At 47.3% G+C, this 27591-nt stretch overlaps 1 protein-coding gene across 1 annotated transcript in view; it reads left to right on the forward strand.

Moving 5' to 3' along the window:
* The first annotated feature begins 3708 nt into the window (after positions 1-3708).
* Positions 3709-27591, forward strand: part of LOC103001522 (anthrax toxin receptor-like) — a 29148-nt gene continuing 5265 nt past the window's right edge. The window contains exons 1-13 of the mRNA XM_057530349.1: positions 3709-3733; positions 4085-4156; positions 6483-6564; positions 6670-6703; positions 7609-7688; positions 7767-7835; positions 8191-8268; positions 8367-8427; positions 11495-11590; positions 22494-22563; positions 23117-23261; positions 25136-25570; positions 26847-26885. Of these exons, the coding sequence (XP_057386332.1) occupies positions 4098-4156; positions 6483-6564; positions 6670-6703; positions 7609-7688; positions 7767-7835; positions 8191-8268; positions 8367-8427; positions 11495-11590; positions 22494-22563; positions 23117-23261; positions 25136-25570; positions 26847-26885 (1248 nt within the window). The 5' untranslated portion in view covers positions 3709-3733; positions 4085-4097. The remainder of the gene's footprint in view (positions 3734-4084; positions 4157-6482; positions 6565-6669; positions 6704-7608; positions 7689-7766; positions 7836-8190; positions 8269-8366; positions 8428-11494; positions 11591-22493; positions 22564-23116; positions 23262-25135; positions 25571-26846; positions 26886-27591) is intronic.

Raw genomic sequence — 27591 nt, forward strand, 5'->3', positions numbered from 1 at the left:
TCCAATTTATGTTTTACCTATTGAAATATCTAAGCTTATTAGAGAAGGATTTTAGCGTATATCACTCTCCTTTTATGCATATAAAAATGAAGGTAATGAAATAAATTGGTTAAGGTATTCTAAAAAGTTTTACATTCACAATCTTGGCTTTTTAATCACTTTTGACTTAGAGTTGCGTATGCCCACACAGAACAGAGACAAGCCATCGCCACTCAGCCTTCTCTGATTTCTGGTCACAGAACCCAGGAGAATAATAAAATAGTTCTTGTTTTATGCGACTGAGATTGGGGTGATTTGCTACACAGAAGAAGATAACTGCCATGTCCCTCATTCACAAAGGACTTTGACATCCTTACAGGCCTTCCTCCACTTCTACACCCTTTCATCCACTGGGTCACACGAGTGACCACTGCAGCACTCTAGGCTCCCAATTCCTTGACCCAACAGTGATGTCCTTATCTAAGCCACCTCAGCTGCCTTCTTTCAGTTGACAGAAAGGCAGGGTTTCCCGAGGAATTTAATGGCCACCTGGGAGAGATTGGGATAAAGAACAAATGGACGTTTCATCTTGTTCCCACCCGTGCCTCCCCACTGGGATTGTCAATAGCAGGACACTGAGCAGACCTGCGGGTCACAAAGTCACCACGCCAACCTCCCTGTCCATCATAAGGGACATCACAGGGGAGGATTATGCAGGTAGTGAGGACATCCCCCAAGACCAGCCTCTTGCCTCTTCTGCCCTCAGGGCAGATACCAGGGGAGGCTTACAGCACCAGTGCACCTTAGTGAAAGGGCTGGAGGAGTGGTGGTCCCTGGGAACCAGCGGAGGTAGCACATGCCCCAGCCTGAGGTGGCCTGAAGTGGCCAGGGTCCAGTGGGACCACGGGGCTGGCCAAGAAAATGGGGAATGTTGGGCCCGGGATGCTGGGCTCCATGCTCTTCCTGATGCTGGTGCTACAGCCTCTAGAGCTGAGCCCAGGGAGATTCCTGCACCACCTCCCAAACCACAGAAGCTTCCACCTGGGCACCAGCCATCAAAGAAACAACTGGGAGAAGCTGAAATCCTGCGAGGGTGCCTTTGACCTGTACTTCATAGTGGACGCGTGAGTGGCTCTCCCACCTGGCCCGGGTGCTCCTTAGGGCACCTCTGTCCACAGGACCACTGAGGACAGGAAGCAGTGCAAGGGAACCCAGCCTCTGAGAGAGGGGAGACAAGAACAGTCTTGATTAGACCCAAGGAACACACCTCTGTGGCCTCCTTGTTCCTAAGTTAGAATCAGTGTGCCAGGCCTTTGTTCCCGGAAACATTTATATTTGGAAAGTAAAAAAAACACCATAGAGTTTCTGGATGGTTGTCAGTCTCTCCATCAGCTTAACCTGGATCTGTGACCTGCACGTCCCTTACACAGCTGGAGGGGCAGGTGATTGCTAGGAGCTGTCTTGTCAGCACTTGGAAGAAGCTCACTGTGATTTCTGGGTTTGTTTGGTGTTTGTTTTGTTTTGTTATTTACCCGAATGACCTCTATTTTTCCTGGGACCCAGGGAGATTGTTATGTCATCTGTTAGACATTTACATAGTCTCACTGCTTAGAAAGTCCTTTGCTTTGCTGGTTCTAAATGTTTTGCTTCTTTCTTTGACAACTTGGAGACCCACGTTACAGTTTGTATGCACATGATGAACAGTTTGGTCTGTCTGCTTGTGGCCTTGGGAAACCAGGGTTGTGCATGTTGTACCTTCTGGCCCTCAAGGAAGGACAGGGAGGGGCGTGTCCTCAGACTGGACAGATTGCCTTGGTTCCATTTTCAACTCCTCCGTGGGGCTGAGGATAAATTTTACTCATTCAGTAGTAACAGTGCTATGCCTCCCAATATCACTGAAGCACTTTACGGTCCCCAAAGCCCTTTACTGCACATCTGTCATCCTCAAAACATTCTGGGAGGTAGAGTAGGGAAGTTATTTGCTTATGCAATCAACTGGAAAGGGGGAAAGTTCCTAGACATTGGATGAAGTAGCCCAGAGGCTAGTGGGTGGGACAGGACTGAGTCTTGCTGGATTCTGCAAAGGGGAAGAGGAGCTGAAGGTTTCCTGGAATGGGCCCTATGCACCCATCTCCCATCCCCAGGCCATCAGTGAGGAGTAAGCCTAGAGCATGGCTACAGTGGGACAGGCCAGGCTTGTCTGAAAGCACGGCACACTCCTCACCCTCACCCCCATCTGGCTCCTCAGTCTCCATCCTGGCACTAAAGTTAAAGACAATGGGACCAAAAAACTTGAAGGAGACCAGGAAGGGCCTGCAGTTTTCCCTGCTGGTGATTATCATGATGTCAGGACAGCAGTGTCCCAGGCCTAGTTTGCAGGCTGATGAGAAAAAAAAATGGTAATAAAACAGCCTGAGTAACACATGCTCCCTGGCCTGAGGCCAGGGTACCTGCTGGGTGTCCATACGTGAGGGACGAGAGGCAACGTGTCAGAATCGTTGGAGGCGTTTCTAACCAACGAATTCTCCCTCTTTCCTTGTCTTAAAGCCCCAAGTAAAATGATCAACCATCCTGGTTTGCCACCCAAAGACCCTCATCCCCCTGCACATGGGTCTGGTTGTTTACCCTCCCCAGCACTCACAGTGATGAAAGTCACCACCAGGGTGACCCACTGAGGTCACTGAGGGAGTGTGGCAGCCTTTCGCTACCTGGGATGGGGAGGATTTGCTAAAGTGTCTGCTGGAAGCTCGAGAGGCAGAAACACTGCCCACTGGATGGATGCGCCTCATCCCTCTGACTCAGGTCTTCTTTGTTTTCAGGTCACAGAAGGCGAATGCTACTTGGAAGGACATTTACGAATTAGTGGATGAAATAGTGGAGAAGTACACAAAGTACAGCTAGTATTTTCTTCTGCCGGGCAGGGTACATAGCTCTTTAGACTCGGTGGTCACAGAAGTCCCTTTGGTCAGGAGCACAGAGTCCAGGGGGGTGTTCTGAAGCGGAAAGGACGGATCACGCTGGTTCCATCAGGTCTCAGCAGCTTTCTTGGCTCCTGCCTGAGGTCAGGCCACATTGTAGGGGACACAGTCTGCCCTTGAGGACCGCACAGATTAATAAACAGGCAAACCAGTAACCAAACACCGAGTTAAACTGTGCCAAGGGCTAAAAGAAAAGTGAAAAGGAATTTCTTGTAACTTTAAGGGAAAAGCAAGTATTCTTATCTTTTTAAAGTCAAGTATGACTTTTTAGGGGATGTGGAATTTTGAACTAGATCCTAAAGAATGGGGAAAACAGGGTAGAAGAACGATCAAGGAGATTTCTTGTGGAGTCAGTGGTCTATTTGACTGGAGCATAGCGTTAACTCAGGGAAGCCTGAGAGATGAGTCTAGACAGGGCAGTGTGGAGCCAAAACCATTGAGGCTCATAATGCCAGGCCAACGGGCTTAGAATTCCGCTGTGAGTAATTGGGAGCTATAGATGATTCTTGAGCAAGTGTCTAATATGATACATGAGGTCCTCCAGGTAGAAAAGTCTGATAATAGTGGTTAAAATCATTTGTAACAAGAGCCAAGAGCAGTAGAGAGCACAGCTAGGGACCTATGGTAGCAATTAAGAGAAAAAATAATGAGGGTCAATGGAGCAGAAGACAGTGGAGGGAGAGAACAGGGAGGGAGGTGTGAAAGGCTGAAAAGAGGTACAATAATTTCTTTGAGATGGGCAGGACATGGGGAAGGTGGGCAAGGAGAGAAAAGGGGTGAGTCTCAAAGAAGTTTACAGTAGAAAAGAGGCCAGTTGGGAGGCTCATGCAGAAGTGCATGAGTATCTATCTTCTTGTGCATGCCTCTGTGTGTGTGTGTGTGTGTGTGTGTTTGTGAGAGAGAGAGAGAGAGAGAGAGAGAGAGAGAGATTTTGGGGGGTTGGGAGTATAGGGAGGGAGCAGGAAGGCCCCACACCTCCATAGGCCTCAGAATCCTTTACTAAGTTATAGGAACTTCCAGGGTTCAGGAAACGGGTCCCCAAAGCAAAACACTTGGAATGGGACCCGGGAAATTGACATGCACCCCCTACCTGGTTGCTTGTTGACTTCGTCTTCATACTTCTCCAGCCCTAACCTGAGGATGTCCTTCATCACCTACTCCACACTGGGTCACACCCTCATGAAGCTCACCTCAGACAGGTAAGAACTGCTTTAATCCCCCAAGGCAGGCCTGGTGGGAGTGGTCACAGGGAAAAACAGGGAACTGAGGGGTTGCCTGAGACCTCATGCGGACCCACTGGGAGCAGGCTGGGCCGTCCTGGGCTCCCCTCAGTGTCCACTCTGACCCCCAGCCCCGGCTCCATGGCTCCCACTGACCCCTGACTGCGCTGGCCCTGGCAGACCCCCGTGCTGCTAGACCATCTCTGCGCCCTCTAAGCCCTGCCCTCCGCCTGTCTTGTGTCCTCTCAGCACTCTTCCCTTTTCTGAGAACTGGCTCACTGCAAGGACTCCTGGGATCTGGTGGAGCAGATGTGTGGGCCCTTTGTGAACACTGGCCTGTGTTGGGCACCTGCTCTGTGTGTCACTCTCTGCTCTGGGCCAGTGGGGGAAGAGGGGAGGCACAGTCAGAACCAGGAGGCAGGGATGGGCAGTGCTGAAGTGCTGGAGCTTCAGTGGAGGGGAGCTTGGTCCCTTAGTGGGTCTGAGACAAGGGAGCCCATGAGTGTGGGCTGGGGTGCAGGAAGGAAGCATGACACACCAGCATCTTAGATGGACCATCCGGTGGGCCCAGCGATGTGCCCAAAGCCCTGGAGGTGGGAAGATATGGAGCTCCTGAGTAGCCGGGAGGTTAAGATGCCCATGACGCAAATGATCGGAACCCAGGGAGTGTGTTGGTGCCAGTGCGTGGACACAGCACTCCCCATGCCTGGCTCCCAGGAGAAGCAGGGGCTGTGCTTCTTGTTAGGTGAGCTAGGGGAAGGCATGGTTTTGGGTGTCCCTGTCTTCTGCATTTCAGAGAGAGAGACCTGAGTGGGGTTGAGGTGGAAGACAGCAGGTCAGTGGGGGGCTGTCAGGCAGGTGGCAGAAAGAGAGGCGGGGGCTGGGTGGGGGCCTCGGGGGGAGGAGCTGCCCGTGGGGGAGAGGAGGACCACTGCCTCCTCCAAGGCAGGGGTTCAGAGCCTGAATCAAGGGAGCTGTGGGGAAGCTCTTGAGGGTCTCTGGGGCCCTCTCTGGAAATTGGAGGTGACGATGTCTTCCTCAAGGGAAGGTGTCAGAAGTGGGAGTGGGCTCAGGGGAGTGAAAAATGGGGTGGAATCTTAAGAAGTGAAGGGCCTGATGAGGGCATAAGCAGCCTAGTGCACAGAGCTGGGAGTAGGGATGGGGGAGGCAGCCCAAGAAAAAGGCCCACTCAGGCGGGAGTGAAGACTGGCCAAGCTCAGTCCCGGGCCGAAGGCTGGGGAGAGATGAGAGCTCCAGCATATTGAGGGTGCTGTCAACAAAAGAGAAATCTTCCCAAAAGTGTCAGGAAGAGGGGAGGGTGTTTGTGCTGGGGTGGGCAGGGCCTGGTTTGGCCTCCACTGGCCCGGGGTCACAGCCTCCTCAGCTCCTGGGCTGGGTCAGGCAGGGCAGGACCTGGGGCTCTCAGATCACACCTCAGGGCAGAATCCCTTCTGCGCAAAGTGAGAGCCAGCCTTCAGGGACCACGTTCTCCTTAGACTTGCTGTGACTGCTCAGCCCATCACCCTGCATTAGCCTGAACCTAAGCCCCAGCCCTGGTGTGTCCCAGTCCCATCCACTGCTGTCTGCTTTAACAGAGGCCGACTGCCCATCCCCATGGCAGCCTGGGGTCACTGCTCTTCCTCCCACATGGATGGGCCTCAGGCCTCTTTTCCAGCTTATGGTCTATTTTGTCAGGAGCACATGAAGCCCAGGAGCCCTAGACTCTAACGGAGCAGCTTGACTACTTCCTTCAGTACGGATCCAGAGGGGGAAGTGGCTTGGAGGGTCCAAGTCCACCTCAGGAGTCTGTGGCAGGGGAGGAGGGGACAGGGCAGGGGTATCAGCAGAGTGACCTTTCCAAACTCAGCCTTGCCTGTTGGAAGGTGACGTGCCCTCACCAGGGACCCCTTAGGTGCCAGCAGTACCGCCAGTCACATTGGGGGTGCTGGATTCACAGGTGCACATCCATGGGTGCTCCCCCCTCACCACGGACGGTCAAGGCAGGGCCCTTGCTGAGTCCCCTGAGGTCTGCATGCCTGAGACAGGGATGAGCACATTGAAAGCCAGGCCCCACCCATGGGGCCAGCAAAGCAGCATCCTCCACGCCCACTGAATGGGAGACAGAGAAGCGTTGACCAAGGCCTGTCAGTGTCAAAGACACAGGCAGAGAGGTCACCACAGGGCCACTTGTGTCCTCTCTGGTCCAGGCAGGTCTCCACAGGGCAGAATGGCATTAGGGCAGCTGGTCTGTTTTGTAACAGTCAACCCTCATTCCTCCTCAACCCCCTTTACTGATTTTTTTCAGGAATGAAATTCGTGACGGTCTTAGCAGACTTCAGAATATAGTACCTAGTGGAGCCACACACATGCAGGAAGGATTTAAAAAGGTACAGATCCTACAGCTCTGAGACTTTATTCTGCTTTCTCAAGTTCTTAGAGTATTATTGGGTCATCTCACTGCCCTCCCCCAACTTTCCTTCATTTTGTTGCAGGCAAATGAGCAGATTGAAAGAGTTTACTCCAAAAGTAAGCTGCCTGCTGACGTCACTGTGCTCAGGTGGGACCGAGCCAGGCGCGGGCCTCAGCGAGGGCTGGTGCAGACCCCCTCGGCCAATTCCTAGCACTGACCCTCGGAGCGAGTCCCTTGTCCTCTCTGTGATGCAGGTTCCTCCTCTGCGCAGTGAGGATGAAAACCACCCCCAGGGGTGCTTCCGAGAACCACATGGCATCATGCATTACATTCCTGGTTCTTACTAGATATCAAGTGCTTGACCTATGGTTGGGCTGCATGAAAAAGAAAAGAGAACTTCCAGGGACGGCGAGCAGACGGGGTTCAGTTTAGGGAACAGAGACCTTGGCGTCCCCCTGGCTGCCCACACTTTGTCCACCACAGTTCTGGCTCTGCCTCCTTTCCCTTGAGCCTCTTCCCTCTGGTTGACTCTCATCCTGTGACTGTGCCTCCGACTGTGGCAATGGCTGTACTTGGCCCAGACCACCTGCATCTAGACTGTAGGGTTGCAGCCCTTGTCAGGAAAGATGCATGGGCTGCTGGGGAAAGGCGGGGAGCTGGGCGGGGGCTGCTGCCCAAGCACCTTGACAGTCATTCTGGTTGCTCCTCCCTGTGCTCACCTGAGAGGCTTGTCCTCGTCCAGTGAAGTAGCTGCAGGTGCCTTTCAGGGCAAAGGCTGTGCCACCTGCCCATAGTGAGGGTCCACTAGGAAGGGCTCTGATCCGGTCTCAGGCTCCTCGTCTGTCAAGTGGGCCCTGGGCTGCGGCCTTCTCCCTCCAGGAGCTCTGGGTGGTGGGTACTCCAGTCAAGGTGGCCTCTCCCCAGGAGGAGGAGGTGTGGGAGCAGTGCTGTGGGCCCGGCAGCCTGAGGCAGGTCATTCCAGGTGCCTTGCTGACCAGGCCACTCCCTGCTTCTTCTGCAGACAGCAGTGCTTCCAGCCTGATTATCACTCTGACCACTGGACCACTGCTACCAACGACATTACGGGAAACTAAGAGTGAAGTGAGTCTTGTCCATCATTACCAGCTTTGTGCTCCATGTATTGGGGTATTTTTACTCAAACCTTTTTTTCCCTCTTAGGCTGACAAAGCTCGGGATATGGGGGCCAAAGTTTACTGCCTGGGTGTAAAAGATTATAAGAAAGACCAGGTAATTCAGAACAGCTAACCAGGTGTTCAGCTAACCAGGTGCCACTCTTGAGCCCAACTGGGGAAAGCTTTCAAAGGCAGCTGTCCCAGGGACCCCCAGAGGATGGCCCTCTACCCACCCCAACTGTGTGGAGAACAGATTGCCACGGCCAATGAATAGCAAGTGTTGTGTAAACCTACACACCAGAGGTGTGGAAGGCGGAGCTTTCCAGTCCCTAAGGGTGGGCTGCTGGCAGACACCAGGATGTGGCCCTTGGAGTCCAACACGGCAGAAGGCAAGAGCCTATCTCCTGGGACGGGATCTGCTGTGTCCTCAAGCCCTGGCTGGGTGCCTACCATCTCCTCTTCCCTTGTAGCTGCATGATATTGTAGAAAGAAAAGACCAAATGTATGGGATAGACGAATTCAAGTCCCTGGAAAAGCTTGTTACCTCGGTGAGTGTGGGCTAAGCATGAGACGGGAGATGGGGTGTCTTCTCCCTATGCCTCTGCCATCAGTCGCCCTGACCCTGCCACCCCACTGTCTGTTCCAGCTGGTGGAAAATTCCTGTATGGAAGTGATGGCTGGGGACACTTACTTTCTCTGTTTAGGAGGTAAGAGCCAGAGTCACATATCTATACAGAAGTGTGTGTCTGTGTGTGTGTGTGTGTGTGTGTGGGTGACACATTTGGGTGGTGTGTGGGTGTTGTGACTGTAGGGTGTGTGAACATGGTGTGTTTCTGTATGTGGTGTGATAGTGTGTGTGGTGTATGCATGGTTTGAGTGGAGTGAGTGTGTATGGTATGTGTGTGTGGTGTCTATGAGTGTGGTGTCTGTGTGTGATGTGTGTGTGTATGAGGTGATTGTATGGAAATCTGTCCAACATATGAGTGTGCAGATATGTAAGTCAGTGTGTGATTGTATGACGTGTGTATGTTGGGAGTTGTGTGTGGATATGCATGTGTAATTACTTTTATGATCCAGCTTTATTGACATGTAATTGAAATATAGCTCTGGATAAATTTAAGGTATACCACATAATGGTATAGACTTGAATACATATATTGCAAAAAGGTGACCAAAATGAATTTAGTTTATAAAACTAAAACCAAAAGTTCTTTTAAAAATTATATATATACTTTAAAACCCTCAACAACACTTTTAGCAAATGAAATCCAACAACACATAAAAAATATAATACATCAAAACTAATTAGGGATCAAGCCAGAAATGCAAGTCTGATTCTGTATATGAAATATCAATGTAATTTACCACATCAGGAAGATGGAGAAGGAAAACATGATTATCTCAATGGATGAAAAAAAAAGTTGGACACAGTTCAAGTCTGACAAAGACATCCAACAAGTACTCACAGCCAACACTACACCCACTGGTTCAACGGGGTCAGCCTCTCCCTGAGGTCTGGAACTTGACAAGGATGCCCTCTCTCCCCCGGAAGGGTCCCTGCATCAGTGTGGGGAGGATCCTGTGCAGCTGCTTTTCTGGTAGAAGCCCTCTCTCTCAGTGAGCTCTGTGCGTGCCGGCTCGTACGTCCACATCACTGGGATTTGTGGAGCTGAGGTGGGTGGATAAGCACACGCTCCCACTGGTAACAGCACACAGCTGGATGCAGCTGGACGCAGACCCAGGAAGCTGGGCCTGGCCGCGGTGCTCTGAACTGCAAGGTTACAGTGCAATAGGCCATGGGGGTCACACAGAGCAGTGTTTATATCCGAGCTCTGCTGCCCACAGGCACGAAACCAGCACAAAATGCTGAGTATCTGCGAGCTCCACTTTTGTCGCCAAGAAGTAGAAACAGCAACACCCACTATCAGGTCTGCAGGGAGACGTAGATGCAGTGGAGCTCACAGTGACTGGCACAGGACCTAGGAGCTGGCAGCCCTCACCAACAGGAGCTGGCACTAACACTTCCATCACTGACCCCTGGTGCTGCCCCCACCCCCGGGCTGAGCCCAAGGTGGGGAGGGAAGTGGTTAAGGAACATCCAGGATGAAAGCGTCTCCCGCTGAGCCCGCTGTGGGTGGCAGCTGTGTGACTCCTCCTGAATCCCACACTGTGACCTGCAATGCGAAGTGGGGACATGGGTCACTGCTTCTCTGGTGTCACGTCTGAGCCGTGCAGCACCCTGACAGCTTCAATTCTCTGATTATGTCCCTGGGACATACACAGGCCTGTCAAACCATAGAGGAAGATGCCCATTGTCATTCATGCCCTGTGGTGGCCCAGCTGAGGTGACAGGTGCCCACTGCACACCCTCTGCAGGCGTGGCCCAGCAGTGCTGCTCTGACCTTTACAGCTGCTGTCATCTTGTCAAAAGCTGCCACACAGCATGACTGTCACTTGGAGGGAAAGCTCAAGGCAGGAACCTGGACCCCAAATAAAGTAGAAGAAGCTGTTCATCAGGCTGTCATTCTGAATAAGTCAGTGGGCCGGGTGTGAGGAAGCCGGGAGTGGGGAGGCCCTCTTCAGTCTCTCAGCCTCCCTCCAGGACTAGGCAGAGGCCTCCGCTGGCCTCCCTGCCTCCAGGCCTGTGCTTCAGCCCATCCTCTGCACAGGGCCCGAGGGACAGAGAAGACCACTTCCCTACCCCAGCCTGACCATGGAGGCTGAGGCCCCCGAGCCAGACAACTGGGCCCTCCAAGGTCCATCCTCTGCTCTAAGCCCACCTGCTGCAGAGGCTGGGGGCTGGCAGGACTGGGCTCCCTGCAAAACCTTCCTCAGCTTTACAGGGTCCAGCCCACCCAGCCTTTGAGACTTCACTCTCAGAGCGCCTCAACCCCGAAGTCTTTCCTGGTCAGCTTGCCCCATGGCTTCCCACAGCCTTTGCTCTGTTCCTGTCATTAGTCACTTGTCACCCAGTAGGAACCATGACTTCTGCCTCACTGTGTCCATGTCTTTATTTTTATTGATCAGTAAATTCTTTTTCTTTCAAACTTTTATTATGGCTAATTTCAAACCTGCAGCATAGTGGAAACAATTGTACAGTGGGCACCCCTATCTCCACCACCTGGATTCGCACTTAATATCTGACTGTATTCTCTTTCGTATTAATCTATCTAGCTCTCTTTCTCTGTCTGTCTTCATCAGTCCATCTGACTTTCTGATGCATTTCAAAATAAATTACAGTCATCAGGCTACCGCACCACATATCTTGAATTTGGAAACAATTTTTGTTAAGATTTCTCTTTTTGAAATTCAGCAAACTTAAGTGTATCATTTGATGAGTTCTGACAGATGCACGCAATACCTGTGTAACCACAAACACCATGGAGAGTCACAGCACTACATTGGTTCCTCTTTCATTTATGGTGGAGAGCACTGCCTGTACCTCTTAGGGAAGACTGTGGTACTTCAGGGCCTGGGTTTGCCCCTATGGAGGGTAGGAGACTGGGTGTCTTTCAATGTGCTCAACAGTTCAGAGAGGTTTGTAGCAGCAACCTGAGTGCTCAAAGCCCAGTCCAGCAGCCTCAGAGTGGACCCTCAGTGACACCAGGAGAGGATCTGGCACAGGAGGTACACAGATATTGGTTCAGACAGAGCTGCTTCCTCATAGGAGTCACTTGGGAGTTCAATTTTGGATGACCTTCTGTAACTGTGAGATCAGAGGGAAGACAGCACTCAGCCCCTCCTAACACAGACCTTTGGATGTTACCCTTGCAGAAGCCTACGAAGTGACATTTTTTGCATCTGGCCTAGATCAAAAAAGGAAGGATGAAATTGTTTGCAGATATGAGTTGGGCTTCAGCAAAGTCTATGGTAAGTAACCTGCTTGGTACCTCCAAGTAAGAAATATCACACAACACACTGCATTCCCTTCATCCAACCAAGCCGTCAAAGCCCTTGCTGCCCACTCACTGTAGACACTATAAGGATAGAGGCAAAGTGGACAAGTGGAGGGAGAGACCTGGATGGAAGCCTGGTAACCTCTCCCTTCATATGCAAAGCCAGGAACTAATCAACACCCCAGCACATCAAGACCTGTTTTGAAAAGGTAAAGACAATGGATAATCCTTTAGCCAGGCTCATCAAGATAAAAAGAGAGAGGACCAAAATTAAAAAAATAAGAAGTGAAAGAGGAGAAATCACAACTGATATCACAGAGATACAAAAAGTCATAAGGGAATACTACAAGCAGTTACAGGCCAACAAATTGGACAACCAAGAAAGAATGGATAAATGTCTAGAAACATATAATCTTCCAAGACTGAATCAGTAAGAAATAGATAATCTGCACAGACTGATAGCTAGTATTGAAATTGAATATGTAATCAACAAACTCCCAGCAAACAAAAGTCCAAGATGAGATGGCTTCACAGGGGAATTCTACCAAACTTACACAGAAGAGCTAATACCTGTCCTTTTCAAACTATTTCAAAATATTGAAGAGGAGGGAACACTCCCAAAATCACTCTATAAGGTCACCATTACCCTGATAGCAAAAGTAAACAAGGTCACTACAGAAAAAGAAAATTATAGGCCAATATCTCTGATGAATATAGATGCAAAAAACCTCAACAAAATATTAGCCAACTGAATTCAACAATATATAAAAAAGAATCAACACCATGATCAAGTAGGATTTATTTTAGGGATGCAAGAATGGTTCAATATCCACAAAGCAATGAATATAATTCACCACACTAACAACAGTAACGAAAAAAAGGATAAAAATCACATGACCATCTCAATAGACACAGAAAAAGCATTTGACAAAATTCAACATCCATTCATGATTTTTAAAATAACTCTTATCAAAGGTGGTATAGAGGGAGCATATCTCAACTTAATAAAAGCCATTTATGACAAACCCACAGCTGACATAACACTTGACAGTGAAAAGCTGAAAGCTTCTCTTTTAAAATCAGGAAAAAGACAAGGATGCCCACTATTATCACTTCTATTTAACATATATTGGAAGTCCTAGGCACAGCAATCAGACAAGAAAAAGAACTAAAAGACATCCAAATTGGAAGGAAAAAGTAAATCTGTCACTATTTGCAGATGACATGATACTATATACAGAAAATGATACAAAAAACTCCACCAAAAAAAAAACTATTAAAACTAATAAATGAATTCAATAAAGTTGCAGGATGCAAGATTAATATACAGAAATCTCTTGCATTTCTGTACACTAATAATAAAATATCAGAAAGTGAATTTAATAAAACAATCCCATTTACAATTGCATCAAAAAGAATAAAATACCTAGGAATAAACTTAACCTAGAAGGTGAAAGACCTATACTTGAAAACTATAAGACATTGATGAAGGAAAGTGAAGAAGATACAAATAAATGGAAAGAAAGGTCTTGTTCATGGATTGGAAGAATTGATATTGTTAAAATGTCCATACTACCCAAAGCAATCTACAAATTTAATGCAATTCCTAGGAAAAAAATCTGTGACATTTTTCACAGAAATAGAATAAGTAATCCTAAAATTTGTATGTAACTACAAAAAAACCCTAATAGTCAATGCAATCTTGAGAAAAAAGAACGAAGCTAGAGGTATTGTGTTCCTTGTGTTCAGACAATACTACAAAGCTACAGTAATCAAAACAGCAGAGTAATGACACAAAAATTGACACATAGATCAATGGAAGAGTAGAGAGATACCAGAAATAAACTCATGCACATATGGTCAATTAATCTATGACAAAGAAGGCAAAAATATACAATAGAGAAAAGTCAGTCCCTTCAATATGTGGTGCTGGGAAAATTGGACACCCTGCACATAAAAGAATGAGATTAGAACATTTCCTCACACCATATACCAAAAAATCTAAAATTGCATTAAAACAATAGATACTGGAGAGGGTGTAGAGAAAAGAGAACCCTCTTACACTGTTGGTGGGAATGTAAATTGATACAGCCACTATAGAGAACAGTATGGAGGTTCCTTAAAAAACTAAAACTACCATATGACCTAGCAATTCCACTCCTGGGCATATACCTGGAGAAAACCATAAGTCAAAAAATACATGCACCCCAATGTTCATTGCAGCACTATTTACAATAGACAGGAGAAGGAAGCAACCTAAATGTCCATCAACAGAGGAATGGATAAAGAAGATGTGGTACATATAAACAATGGAATATTACTCAGCCATAAAAGGGAAAAATATTGTGCCATTTGCAGAGACGTGGATGGACGTAGAGACTGTCATACAAAGTGAAGTAAGTCAGAAAGACAAAACCAAATATTGTATATTAACGCATATATGTGGAATCTAGAATAATGGTATAGATGAACTTATTTGCAAAGCAGAAATAGAGACACAGATGTAGAGAACAAATGTATGGGTACCAAGGAGTGAAGGGGCAGGGTGGGATGGATTGGGAGATTGGGATTGACATATATACACTACTATGTATAAAATAGATAACTAATGAGAACTGACTGTATAGCACAGGGAATTTTACTCAGTGCTCTGTGGTTACCTAAATGGGAAGGAAATACAAAAAAGGGCAGATGTATGTATACAAATAGCTGATTCACTTTGCTATACAGCAGAAACTAACACAACATTGTAAAGCAACTATACTCCAATTAAAAAAATGCACTGAAGATGTAAATATAAGACCTGAAACCATACAACTCCTAGAAGAAAACATAGGCAGAATATTCTTTGACACAAATTGTAGCAATACCTTTTTGGAACTGTCGCCTAAGGCAAAGGAAACAAAATCAAAGATAAACAAATGGGACCAAATTAAACTTATAACCTTTTGCACACCAAAAGAAACTATTGACAAAATGAAAAGACAACCTACTGAATAGGAGAAAATATTTGCAAATGATATGACTGATAAGTCAATATCCAAAATATATAAATAGCTCAAACACTTCAGTATCAAAAAAACAACCGGTTAAAACATTAGCAGAGACAATCCTGCAGCCTGTGGACCAAAAACCACAGTTACAGAAAGACAGAGAAGATGAAAAGGCAGAGGGCTATGTACCAGATGAAGGAACAAGAAAAAACCCCAGAAAAACAACTAAATGAAGTGGAGATAGGCAACCTTCCAGAAAAAGAATTCAGAATAATGATGGTGAAGATGATCCAGGACCTCGGAATAAGAATGGAGGCAAAGATTGAGAAGATGCAAGAAATGATTAACAAAGACCTAGAAGAATTAAAGAACAAACAAACAGAGATGACCAATACAATAACTGAAATGAAAACTACACTAGAAGGAATCAATAGCAGAATAACTGAGGCAGAAGAACGGATAAGTGACCTGGAAGACAGAATGGTGGAATTCACTGCTGCGGAACAGACTAAAGAAAAAAGACTAAAAAGAAATGAAGACAGCCTAAGAGACCTCTGGGACAACATTAAACGCAACAACATTCGCATTATAGGGGTCCCAGAAGGAGAAGAGAGAGAGAAAGGACCAGAGAAAATATTTGAAGAGATTATAATCGAAAACTTCCCTAACATGGGAAAGGAAATAGCCACCCAAGTCCAGGAAGCGCAGAGAGTCCCATACAGAATAAACCCAAGGAGAAACACGCCGAGACACATAGTAATCAAAGTGGCAAAAATTAAAGACAAAGAAAAATTATTGAAAGCAGCAAGGGAAAAACGACAAATAACATACAAGGGAACCCCCATAAGGTTAACAGCTGATTTCTCAGCAGAAACTCTGCAAGCCAGAAGGGAGTGGCATGAAATACTTAAAGTGATGAAAGGGAAGAACCTACAACCAAGATTACTCTACCCAGCAAGGATCTCATTTAGATTTGATGGAGAAATCAAAAGCTTTACAGACAAGCAAAAGCTAAGAGAATTCAGCACCACCAAACCAGCTCTACAACAAATGCTAAACGAACTTCTCTAAGTGGGAAACACAAGAGAAGAAAAGGACCTACAAAAACAAACCCAAAACAATTAAGAAAATGGTCATAGGAACATACATATCGATAATTACCTTAAACGTGAATGGATTAAATGCCCCAACCAAAAGACATAGACTGGCTGAATGGATACAAAAACAAGACCCATATATATGCTGTCTACAAGAGACCCACTTCAGACCTAGGGACACATACAGACTGAAAGTGAGGGGATGGAAAAAGATATTCCATGCAAATGGAAATCAAAAGAAAGCTGGAGTAGCTATACTCATATCAGATAAAATAGACTTTAAAATAAAGAATGTTACAAGAGACAAGGAAGGACACTACATAATGATCCAGGGATCAATCCAAGAAGAAGATATAACAATTATAAATATATATGCACCCAACATAGGAGCACCTCAATACATAAGGCAACTGCTAACAGCTATAAAAGAGGAAATCGACAGTAACACAATAATAGTGGGGGACTTTAACACCTCACTTACACCAATGGACAGATCATCCAAAATGAAAATAAATAAGGAAACAGAAGCTTTAAATGACACAATAGACCAGATAGATTTAATTGATATATATAGGACATTCCATCCAAAAACGGCAGATTACACGTTCTTCTCAAGTGCACACGGAACATTCTCCAGGATAGATCACATCTTGGGTCACAAATCAAGCCTCAGTAAATTTAAGAAAATTGAAATCATATCAAGCATCTTTTCTGACCACAACGCTATGAGATTAGAAATGAATCACAGGGAAAAAAACGTAAAAAAGACAAACACATGGAGGCTAAACAATACGTTACTAAATAACCAAGAGATCACTGAAGGAATCAAACAGGAAATCAAAAAATACCTAGAGACAAATGACAATGAAAACACGACGACCCAAAACCTATGGGATGCAGCAAAAGCAGTTCTAAGAGGGAAGTTTATAGCTATACAAGCCTACCTAAAGAAACAAGAAAAATCTCAAGTAAACAATCTAACTTTACACCTAAAGAAACTAGAGAAAGAAGAACAAACAAAACCCAAAGTTAGCAGAAGGAAAGAAATCATAAAGATCAGAGCAGAAATAAATGAAATAGAAACAAAGAAAACAATAGCAAAGATCAATAAAACTAAAAGTTGGTTCTTTGAGAAGATAAACAAAATTGATAAGCCATTAGCCAGACTCATCAAGAAAAAGAGGGAGAGGACTCAAATCAATAAAATCAGAAATGAAAAAGGAGAAGTTACAACAGACACCGCAGAAATACAAAACATCCTAAGAGACTACTACAAGCAACTTTATGCCAATAAAATGGACAACCTGGAAGAAATGGACAAATTCTTAGAAAGGTATAACCTTCCAAGACTGAATCAGGAAGAAACAGAAAATATCAACAGACCAATCACAAGTAATGAAATTGAAACTGTGATTAAAAATCTTCCAACAAACAAAAGTCCAGGACCAGATGGCTTCACAGGTGAATTCTATCAAACATTTAGAGAAGAGCTAACACCCATCCTTCTCAAACTCTTCCAAAAAATTGCAGAGGAAGGAACTCTCCCAAACTCATTCTATGAGGCCACCATCACCCTGATACCAAAACCAGACAAAGACACTACAAAAAAAGAAAATTACAGACCAATATCACTGATGAATATAGATGCAAAAATCCTCAACAAAATACTAGCAAACAGAATCCAACAACACATTAAAAGGATCATACACCACGATCAAGTGGGATTTATCCCAGGGATGCAAAGATTCTTCAATATATGCAAATCAATCAATGTGATACACCATATTAACAAATTGAAGAATAAAAACCATATGATCATCTCAATAGATGCAGAAAAAGCTTTTGACAAAATTCAACACCCATTTATGATAAAAACTCTCCAGAAAGTGGGCATAGAGGGAACCTACCTCAACATAATAAAGGCCATATATGACAAACCCACAGCAAACATCATTCTCAATGGTGAAAAACTGAAAGCATTTCCTCTAAGATCAGGAACGAGACAAGGATGTCCACTCTCACCACTATTATTCAACATAGTTCTGGAAGTCCTAGCCACGGCAATCAGAGAAGAAAAAGAAATAAAAGGAATACAAATTGGAAAAGAAGAAGTAAAACTGTCACTGTTTGCGGATGACATGATACTATACATAGAGAATCCTAAAACTGCCACCAGAAAACTGCTAGAGCTAATTAATGAATATGGTAAAGTTGCAGGTTACAAAATTAATGCACAGAAATCTCTTGCATTCCTATACACTAATGATGAAAAATCTGAAAGAGAAATTATGGAAACACTCCCATTTACCATTGCAACAAAAAGAATAAAATACCTAGGAATAAACCTACCTAGGGAGACAAAAGACCTGTATGCAGAAAACTATAAGACACTGATGAAAGAAATTAAAGATGATACCAACAGATGGAGAGATATACCATGTTCTTGGATTGGAAGAATCAACATTGTGAAAATGAGTATACTACCCAAAGCAATCTACAGATTCAATGCAATCCCTATCAAATTACCAATGGCATTTTTTACGGAGCTAGAACAAATCATCTTAAAATTTGTATGGAGACACAAAAGACCCCGAATAGCCAAAGCAGTCTTGAGGCAAAAAAATGGAGCTGGAGGAATCAGACTCCCTGACTTCAGACTATACTACAAAGCTACAGTAATCAAGACAATATGGTACTGGCACAAAAACAGAAACATAGATCAATGGAACAAGATAGAAAGCCCAGAGATTAACCCACGCACCTATGGTCAACTAATCTATGACAAAGGAGGCAAAGATATACAATGGAGAAAAGACAGTCTCTTCAATAAGTGGTGCTGGGAAAACTGGACAGCCACATGTAAAAGAATGAAATTAGAATACTCCCTAACACCATACACAAAAATAAACTCAAAATGGATTAGAGACCTAAATATAAGACTGGACACTATAAAACTCTTAGAGGAAAACATAGGAAGAACACTCTTTGACATAAATCACAGCAAGATCTTTTTCGATCCACCTCCTAGAGTAATGGAAATAAAAACAAAAATAAACAAGTGGGACCTAATGAAACTTCAAAGCTTTTGCACAGCAAAGGAAACCATAAACAAGACGAAAAGACAACCCTCAGAATGGGAGAAAATATTTGCAAATGAATCAACGGACAAAGGATTAATCTCCAAAATATATAAACAGCTCATTCAGCTCAATATCAAAGAAACAAACACCCCAATCCAAAAATGGGCAGAAGACCTAAATAGACATTTCTCCAAAGAAGACATACAGACGGCCACGAAGCACATGAAAAGATGCTCAACATCACTAATTATTAGAGAAATGCAAATCAAAACTACAATGAGGTATCACCTCACTCCTGTTAGAATGGGCATCATCAGAAAATCTACAAACAACAAATGCTGGAGAGGGTGTGGAGAAAAGGGAACCCTCTTGCACTGTTGGTGGGAATGTAAATTGATACAGCCACTATGGAGAACAATATGGAGGTTCCTTAAAAAACTAAAAATAGAATTACCATATGACCCAGCAATCCCACTACTGGGCATATACCCAGAGAAAACCGTAATTCAAAAAGACACGTGCACCCGAATGTTCATTGCAGCACTATTTACAATAGCCAGGTCATGGAAGCAACCTAAATGCCCATCAACAGACGAATGGATAAAGAAGTTGTGGTACATATATACGATGGAATATTATTCAGCCATAAAAAGGAACGAAATTGAGTCATTTGTTGAGAAGTGGATGGATCTAGAGACTGTCATACAGAGTGAAGTAAGTCAGAAAGAGAAAAACAAATATCGTATGTTAATGCATGTATGTGGAACGTAGAAAAATGGTACAGATGAGCCAGTTTGCAGGGCAGAAGTTGAGACACAGATGTAGAGAATGGACATATGGACACCAAGGGGGGAAAACTGCGATGAGGTGGGGACGGTGATGTGCTGAATTGGGCGATTGGGATTGACATGTATAAACTGATGTGTATAAAACTGATGCCTAATAAGAACCTGCAGTATAAAAAAACAAACAAAACAACTAATACTAAACTTTCATTGGGTTATTTGTATGGAAATATGTTAATATAAATGTTTCAGACATTACATGAAATTTCTAAAAATCTTATATTTGTATTTGTATGGAAATATGTATGGAAATATGTTAATATAAATGTTTCAGACATTACATGAAATTTCTAAAAATCTTGTATTTGTATGGAAATATGTATGAAAATATGTTAATATAAATGTTTCAGACATTACATGAAATTTCTAAAAATCTTAAAAAAAAAAAAAAAAAAAAACATGAGCAGAAGACCTGAATAGACATTTTTCCATAGAAGATATACAGATAGCCAACAGGTACATAAAAAGATGCTCAACATTACTAATCATGCAAGTCAAAACCACAATAAGATATCATCTCACACTTGTCAAAATGGCTCTTATCAAATGTTGGCCAGGATGTGGAGAAAAGGGAACCCCAGTATACTGTTGGTGGGAATATATTGCACCAACAAATTGGTGCAGCCACTAGAGAAAACAGTATGGAGATTTCTCAAAAATGTAAAAATAGAATTACCATATGATCCAGCAATTCCACTATTGGATATATATCTGAAGAAAAAAAAACACTAATTCGAAAAGATACATGAACCCCAACATTCACAGCAGCATTATTTATAATAGACAAGATACGGAGGCAACATAAGTGTCCATCACAGATGAATAGATAAAAAAGATGTGGTAAATATTACTCAGCCATAAAAAAGAATGAAATTCTATAATTTGCAACAACATGGATGGACTTACAGGGTATTTATGCTAAGTGAAATAAGTCAGACAGAGAAAGAAAATACTGTTGCGTTATCACACATGGAATCTAAAAAATAAAACAAATGATTGAATATCACAAAACAGAAACAGACTCATAGATGTAGAGAACAAACCAGTGTTTGCCAGCGGGAAGAGGGAAGCAGGGAGGAGCAAGATCCAGGGGTAGGGGATTAAGAGGTAAAAACTGCTATGCATAAAATAAATAAGCTACAGTTTATATTGTACAGCACAAGGAATATAGCCAATATTTTGTAATAACTTTAAATGCAGTATAATCTATTAAAAATTTTAAATCACTATGCTATACCCCTGAAACTAGTATAATATTATTTAAAAAAAAACTATACTTCAATTAAAAGAAAAAAAAGAAGCTCCTCTGCAGTCAACCATGCCTTCCTTGGCACTCCGTATGCGAGGTGTCTGCCATCACTTCACTCTCCCTGCTCTGTGAATACTATGGAGATTACACCACATTTCTTTGTGATTTTTTCACACTAATCCCAATCACCCTACCCCTCAGACACAAATCCTTTCCCCTAAACATAACTGGTGAGTAGTTTCTATATCAGCACCAATGAAGGGGAACACAGTTCAGAAGTTCGTAGCTAATCTGAGAACCGAGTTATAGCCAAAAGCTGGTCACGTAGAAGGGGACCATCTGCGGGGAACAGGCCTGACCTGTGGCCACGGTCAGGGTGTGAGAAGATTTAGGGCTCAGGAGAGAGAAGGTTCCACAGCTACTAGTTACGGGCTGTCTGAGCCTCCGGAGTACCACCTCCCAGCTCCCACAAAGTTACAGAACAAGCACGAACACAGAAGCCCTGTTCCCCTCAGGCTTCCCTGTGTCCATAAATGGCACTGCCACCCACCCAGGCGCTCTGCTCACTCACCTGCACGTCGTCCTTGACTCCTCTTTGCTCTCATCCCACATCCAGTCCACCTGCAGGCCCTGCTACCTCTGTGTCCAAACTTACTCGAACCTGGCCAGCCATGCCACAGGCTCACTGACCTTAGAATAAAGCCCAAACCCCTTCCCAGGGCCCACGAGGCCCCGCCCCCTCTCCTCACTCACCTCTTTCCCACAACAAGCTCAGCTAGTTATGCCTCAGGCCTCAGAACAGGTGTCCACAGCCTGGACCCTCTTCCGCAGACCTTTCCCTGCCTTTCCCCTCATCTGGTTTCAGCTCCAGGAACACCATCTCAAAAAGACCTTATCTTTAATGGGAATTTTCAATAACATACAAAAGTAGCAAAAATCGTATAATGCCCTTGAAGCAGCCTTCCCCTGCTTTCAGTAATTACCAATCCTGGCCAATCTGGTTTTGCTGATACTCTCACCATTGATTATTGTGAATCAAATCCCAGACATCCCATCATGTCCTGTATAAATATTTCACTTTCTCTTAAAGAGAAATTGAGTCTCTAAAGGACAGGACAGGTCACCTGCTCCTAAGCAGCTGTCCCTTCCCCTCCCTTCTCTATCCTGTCCCTTGCTTTTTGATGTCACTGCACTTTTCACTCTGGCACTTATTTTGTTCATTGTTTGTTACTTTATTGTCTGTCTTCCTCTCCAGTCCCGCAAATGTCAGGTCCTTGAGAGCAGGGCCTCTGCCTGCCTTGTTCCCATTAAATACCAGGGCCTTTTATAACAACTATAAATGGAGTACAACTTTTAAAAAGTGTGAATCACAGTATTGTACACTTGTAATTTAGGGAATATTGTACATCAACTGTACTTAAATAAATAAAGTTTAAAAAACCAAAATACCAGAGCTCTGCACAGCACTTAACACATGGTACATGTCAGAAGGCGGCAGAGAAGAGAAGCTGCTTCTGCCAAAGTGGCAGGTCTGCTTCCAAGGGCAGGAAGAAGGGGAGGGGCGGATGGGTGGACAAGTCTACTGACATTCTTCTCATGTGGTTTTCTTTTAGATAAAAAACCCACCTTTATGAATCAAGAAAAATTAATTTGCCCAGGACATACATTTGACAAGGCTGGACAGTAAGTATTAGGCTTGGGGGCCATTTGAGCCAAGAATTTCAGAAGCCACCTCTGCTGGGGCAGCACATGTCTGTCTCTGGGAGGGCTCAGGGCATCCTCCGCACCTGCCCTGGCTGACAATCCCCCGAGGTGCTCAGGGATCCGCGGTGGCCCAGGCTCTGCTGAGGAGGGCAGGATGTGGGAGATGGTGTGCCCCAGGGCTGGTACCTTTGCTCCAGGCAGCTTTTCCGGGTGAAGCCAACATACCGTGTACATACAGAGGAGTCGGGATGGTGCCACCATACCGCCATCCCTGGTCACTTCGCTCATGGTCTTGAGGGCATCTGACCCCATGCAGGGCTCCTCACTGCCTGGTCAGCCTTCACTGCAGAGGTCAATCTCATGGTGCTTGGGGATGAATGCCCCCTACCCCTGCTGTCTGCTCTCTGGTAGCCCTGAATGGCTGATGTTCAAAGTCATTTCCATGAGGAGAGCTGTGTGCTATGGACTGAGCCAAGCGCAAGAACTGTGTCTATTCCATCTGGTGGTTACCCTCTGCCTTTCTGTGCTTTAGGGAGGTCTTCATCGATTACAGCCTGGACAATGGTGTCACCTTCGTAGGCGAAGACCTGAAAATTGCCGGCAAGGACTGTGTGAATGACAGGGTAGGCCTGAGCCTCCCTCAGTGGATGGAGGCAGAGACATCCTGGGGAGATGAGGTGAGGGGAGCAAAGTCCCTGGGGAAGGCAGAGCACGAAGCTTATGAGACAGGCATCTCAGGCAGCATCTCACAGCCAGACAGGTGCCCTTAGCCCTTCATCAGGTTGGTAAAATTCATTGCAAATTCTTCTACAAGAACACCGAGGTTGCAGGCAGCTATCCAGGTCTTGCAGAATCTCTGCTCTCTGTGAACCAAGTGGCACTGGAGGCACTTGAAAGGGACCAATTCGAGCTCTGAGCAGACTCCAGAAACAGTGCTGAGGCTCAGCCCACCCTGGACACACCTTGCCATCTCCCCTGGCCCGGGCCTTGCGGTGGGGAGCTCCAGGCTCCATCCTCGATTCCAGCCGGGGTGAGCGGGAGAGGCTGGGGCACTGTGTACTAGGGGACAGGGTCCAGGGCCTCTGGGACACCTGGGCCCGCCAAATCGGCGTCCCCGGCACAGGGGTCTGGAGAGTGGGAGCAGCCGTGGTCGTGCATAGTCAGGGTGTGTTTGCACTGCGCTAGTGTAGCACTGGGCAGAGCTCTGGACCCTCTCATGACCATCACAGCCCTGGCCTCCCACGCCTGTTTGGGGAACACCGGCTGTCACTTTGCAGATGTCATCAACCTCCCTGCGGCCGCACCTCCTTTCTCGTGCTCCTCAGTTGCCCCTCTCCGCTAACTGGCTCTGACCTCTGCAGGGGGACTCTCCCCTCTGTTGCTGGAAAGCTGGCAGGGCAGGTGGGAAGGGCAGGGCTCAGCTCAGGGAGAGGAAGCTGGGAACAAAGTGCTGCTCCCAGGAGCCCTCTTTTCCCAGCTCCACAGCATCCGGGCCCCTTAGCCTGGGGCAGCCCGCCATGGGGGACAGAGCGTGTTAGCCTGCAGTGAGGTTTCCCTGGGAGGAGGGACGCGTGTGCCTAATGCCACCGCCCTTGTGTCCAGTCCCAGCTGGTGAGGGTTCCCGCAGCGTGACGGTCCCCTGTGTGTCTGTCTCCGCTGGTCCCTGCACATCCACCTCCGGACCCGAGATTAACCTCCACGTTTCCCAGCAGGAGTCCCGCCACCGGACGGCCCCCGTCCACAGGCACATTGAGAAGAGAACTCGGGAGCCGCCCGTGGCTCCGGGCCCAGCACAGGGTCACCCTCAGCCCCACTCGGCCTCTCCTTTCGGCCTCCCTGTTTCCAGGGCACAGGCTCTCTCTTCCCCCTTCCCCCGCTGCTTCTCTCAAGCAGAGGCTTGACGTAGGGAAGGGCTGGGCAGCGTGGGTGCACAGATGCAGCACACGTGCCCTCGGTTATGCACAACAACAAGAGAACAGAGCCCGTTCCTTAATCCCCCACGTGGACCTGGCCTGTGCGTGGGCTTTCTATAGCCTCTCTCTAATGCTCTCAAGTGCTCGCTCACTTCCTCACTCCAGATGTGCAGACACAGGCTCCAAGGTTGCAGAGCGGGGAAGTAGGGGAGGGAGGCAACGGGGAGGTGAGGAGGGTGTCCTGCCTCTGCTCTTGCACCCACACCTCTCTGGGGCCCCAAAGCCCCTCCCTCACCCATCTGTGTGTTGTAGCATTTTGTGATCCTCACAAAACCCCTGTACTCTTAGCCAAGGCAGGCAGTGAGGGCTGGGTTGTCACTGCATGGAGGACTGGGCTTCCTTGACAGGGCTCTAAGGAGAGTCTCGGAACAGGGCCAGCGGTGGGGTCTGTGGCCCAGGGCTCCACAGTGGCTCTCTGGGTACCAGCCATGATCTCCTCGCCCCACTGTGGTCCCTCTGGATGAGGCAACCTGAGGAGAAGGGGAATGGTGAGGTCTGGTGTGGGAAGTGGATATTGGGTTCACGGGAAGAGATCATCCAGGCCAACCCCAGGACTTTGGCATGTGTGCCCTGTACAGCATGAGACTGTGGAGCCCCCAGCTGTCCCAACTACAACCACAGTGACCACAGTGCCTACCACTGTCAGGACCAGTAGGACGACGACAAGGACGACGACGACCCCAACGCCTACAACTGTCAGGACCAGTAGGACGACGACGAGGACGACGACGACCCCAATGCCTACAACTGTCAGGACCAGTAGGACGACGACAAGGACGACGACCACAACGATGACAACGAAGACCACAGTGCCTACCACTGTCACCATGACAACTACCGTGACAACTGTTGTCACAACCACAGTGACTACAGTTGTCACAGAGGAGGAGACCACAGTGCCCATGGTTGTCACCCAGAGCCCAGTTCCCAGCAGTCCTCTCTTGTACCCTACACTCATCCTGTCCCTGGTCGTGATACCGTTGCTGCTTGTCTGCATCTGCTGCTGCAAGAGGGTGAGTGAACCCTGCCCACACAGCCTGCATCCAGCCCTCACCAACCCCGGAGGGACCAGGCCGATGCCTGCCCCATGATTCTGCCTGTGGTCAGGTTCCATCAGCTCTGGGGTCCTCACACCAGCAAACAAGGCACAGACTCTGTCCTCCCGTCCCGGGCATAGACACAGCCTGGGCTTCTAGGGGGCCACCTGCTTCGTGCTTTCACCTTCACAGGGAGGTGGCCTATGGGCTGTCCTGGCCCCTGGGGCAAAAGGACCCCAGACCTCCTGAGACCAGGGCTGCCCCACAGCAGTCAGGCTCATGAAGGACTCAGGTAGACCAAGGCCCCAGGAATCTCCACTGTTGGGGGACAAAGAGGAGTCTGCAAGGGCACTGATGGCCCAAAGGGAGAAGGATGCTGGCCGGGAGGATGCTAACCCCGGGGGCAGCTGTGCCTTTGAAAGCAGCATGGATCCCTGTCCATCTCTGGTGCCTTCCGTCATTCCGTCGTCAGTCACCACTAAGTCACCAGGATGTGCAGGGCCCCGTGCTGGGCACAGAGGGGCAGAAATGAAGCAGCCACTACCCTTGCCCACAGGAGCTCACCATCTGGTGTCTGGTCTGGTATTGGTAGCTGGAGGGCATTGAGGGTAAATGTCACCTTCAGAGGGTGTGGCAGGTGTCCTGATAATGATAAAGGACAGAGACTGGCCCCGGGTGGGAGGGAAGGCAGAGGCGCTGGCCGGCTGGGTTTGCAAGGACACAGGCCAGAGGTAGGTGAAGAAGAGGAACAAGCAGAGCTGAGAAAGGACAAGCAAAGCAGCATAGAAGCCAGCAGGTCAGATTTCTGCAAAGGGCGAGAAGTGAGGAGAGAAAGCGGGGTGGGGGAGAGGGAGGTGGCCTGTCATCCCTGAGGGCTGGGAGGCAGGGAGGGCTGCAGGGGGAGGGAGGGAAGGGGAGAGGAGGAGGGGTGTGGGGAGTGTTCTCTTGTCTTCATATGATGTCAGGGCTGCTGCTGAAAACTCTACCAGGGACCAGGGGCCTTAGTGTGCCTGTCTCCCCCTTGACCCTCCACGGAGGTACCGATTCCCCTTTGATGACTGAGGAGCCTGAGGCTCAGGGAGGTGGAGCCTGTTGGCCACACACACCCAGGCTGTGGGCACCTAGGTTGACACCCCAAAGCCCAGGTTTGATCCCTTACTGCTGCCGAGCAACGTCCCCTCCTGTCTGCATAGCTGAGCCAGAGCCTTCCATGCCCCTTCCAGCCTGTGTTTATGTCTCTTTCACATACTAGATCATCAAGGAGCGACCACCAGCCCAGAAATCAGAAAAAGTAAGTGGTGTGTTTCGTTGTGATGGTGTCAGCATACTTGATGCACACACTGACCTGCACAGAGAGGCCCTCTGACATGTATGGGGAGATGCCCTCCCCTGACCCTCCAGCTCCCACCTACCTGGGCAGAGAGAGGTGGCAGATAGAAGAGGGTGACAGAGGGCAGGGAGGGACCCCAGAGAGGACCTGAGACTCACAGAATGTCACCCAGACAACACGGTTCCCCATCTCCGAAGACAGCCTGAACCAGGGCCTTTATCACTGAATCAGCAACATGGGGTAGCCTATTTAGGAACAGCTATGATCCCTCCTGGTATAAATGGGCTTTTTCTCAATTCCCAAAAGACTCTTTGTAGACTGATCCTTCACAGGACTCGCGCGAGCATTTGGAAAAGAATCCTCAGGTTTCAGGGACCTGGTCCCCCTCCCCGGGCTCTGATGTATGCTGGGATCCATTTTCTTGGTCTTCATCCCTGTCTCATGTCAGGATGAGGGTCTTGGCAGGGTTGGCCTTTAGGGACTGGGGGCTGAGGAGGGTGGAGGGAGTCCTAACCTGACTTTGAGCTGTTGGGGCACAGCGCAGGTGAGCACAGGGACCAAGGATCAGGTGAGGAGGCTGGGGCTGACCCGGGGTAGGGGCCCAACCCAGGGCCCATAAGAAGTAGTTAGAGCAGGGCTGCCGCGTCCCGAGGCAGGCGGACCTGGG

Source organism: Balaenoptera acutorostrata, chromosome 16 (genome assembly GCF_949987535.1).
Source record: "Balaenoptera acutorostrata chromosome 16, mBalAcu1.1, whole genome shotgun sequence".
Classification (NCBI taxonomy): domain Eukaryota; kingdom Metazoa; phylum Chordata; class Mammalia; order Artiodactyla; family Balaenopteridae; genus Balaenoptera; species Balaenoptera acutorostrata.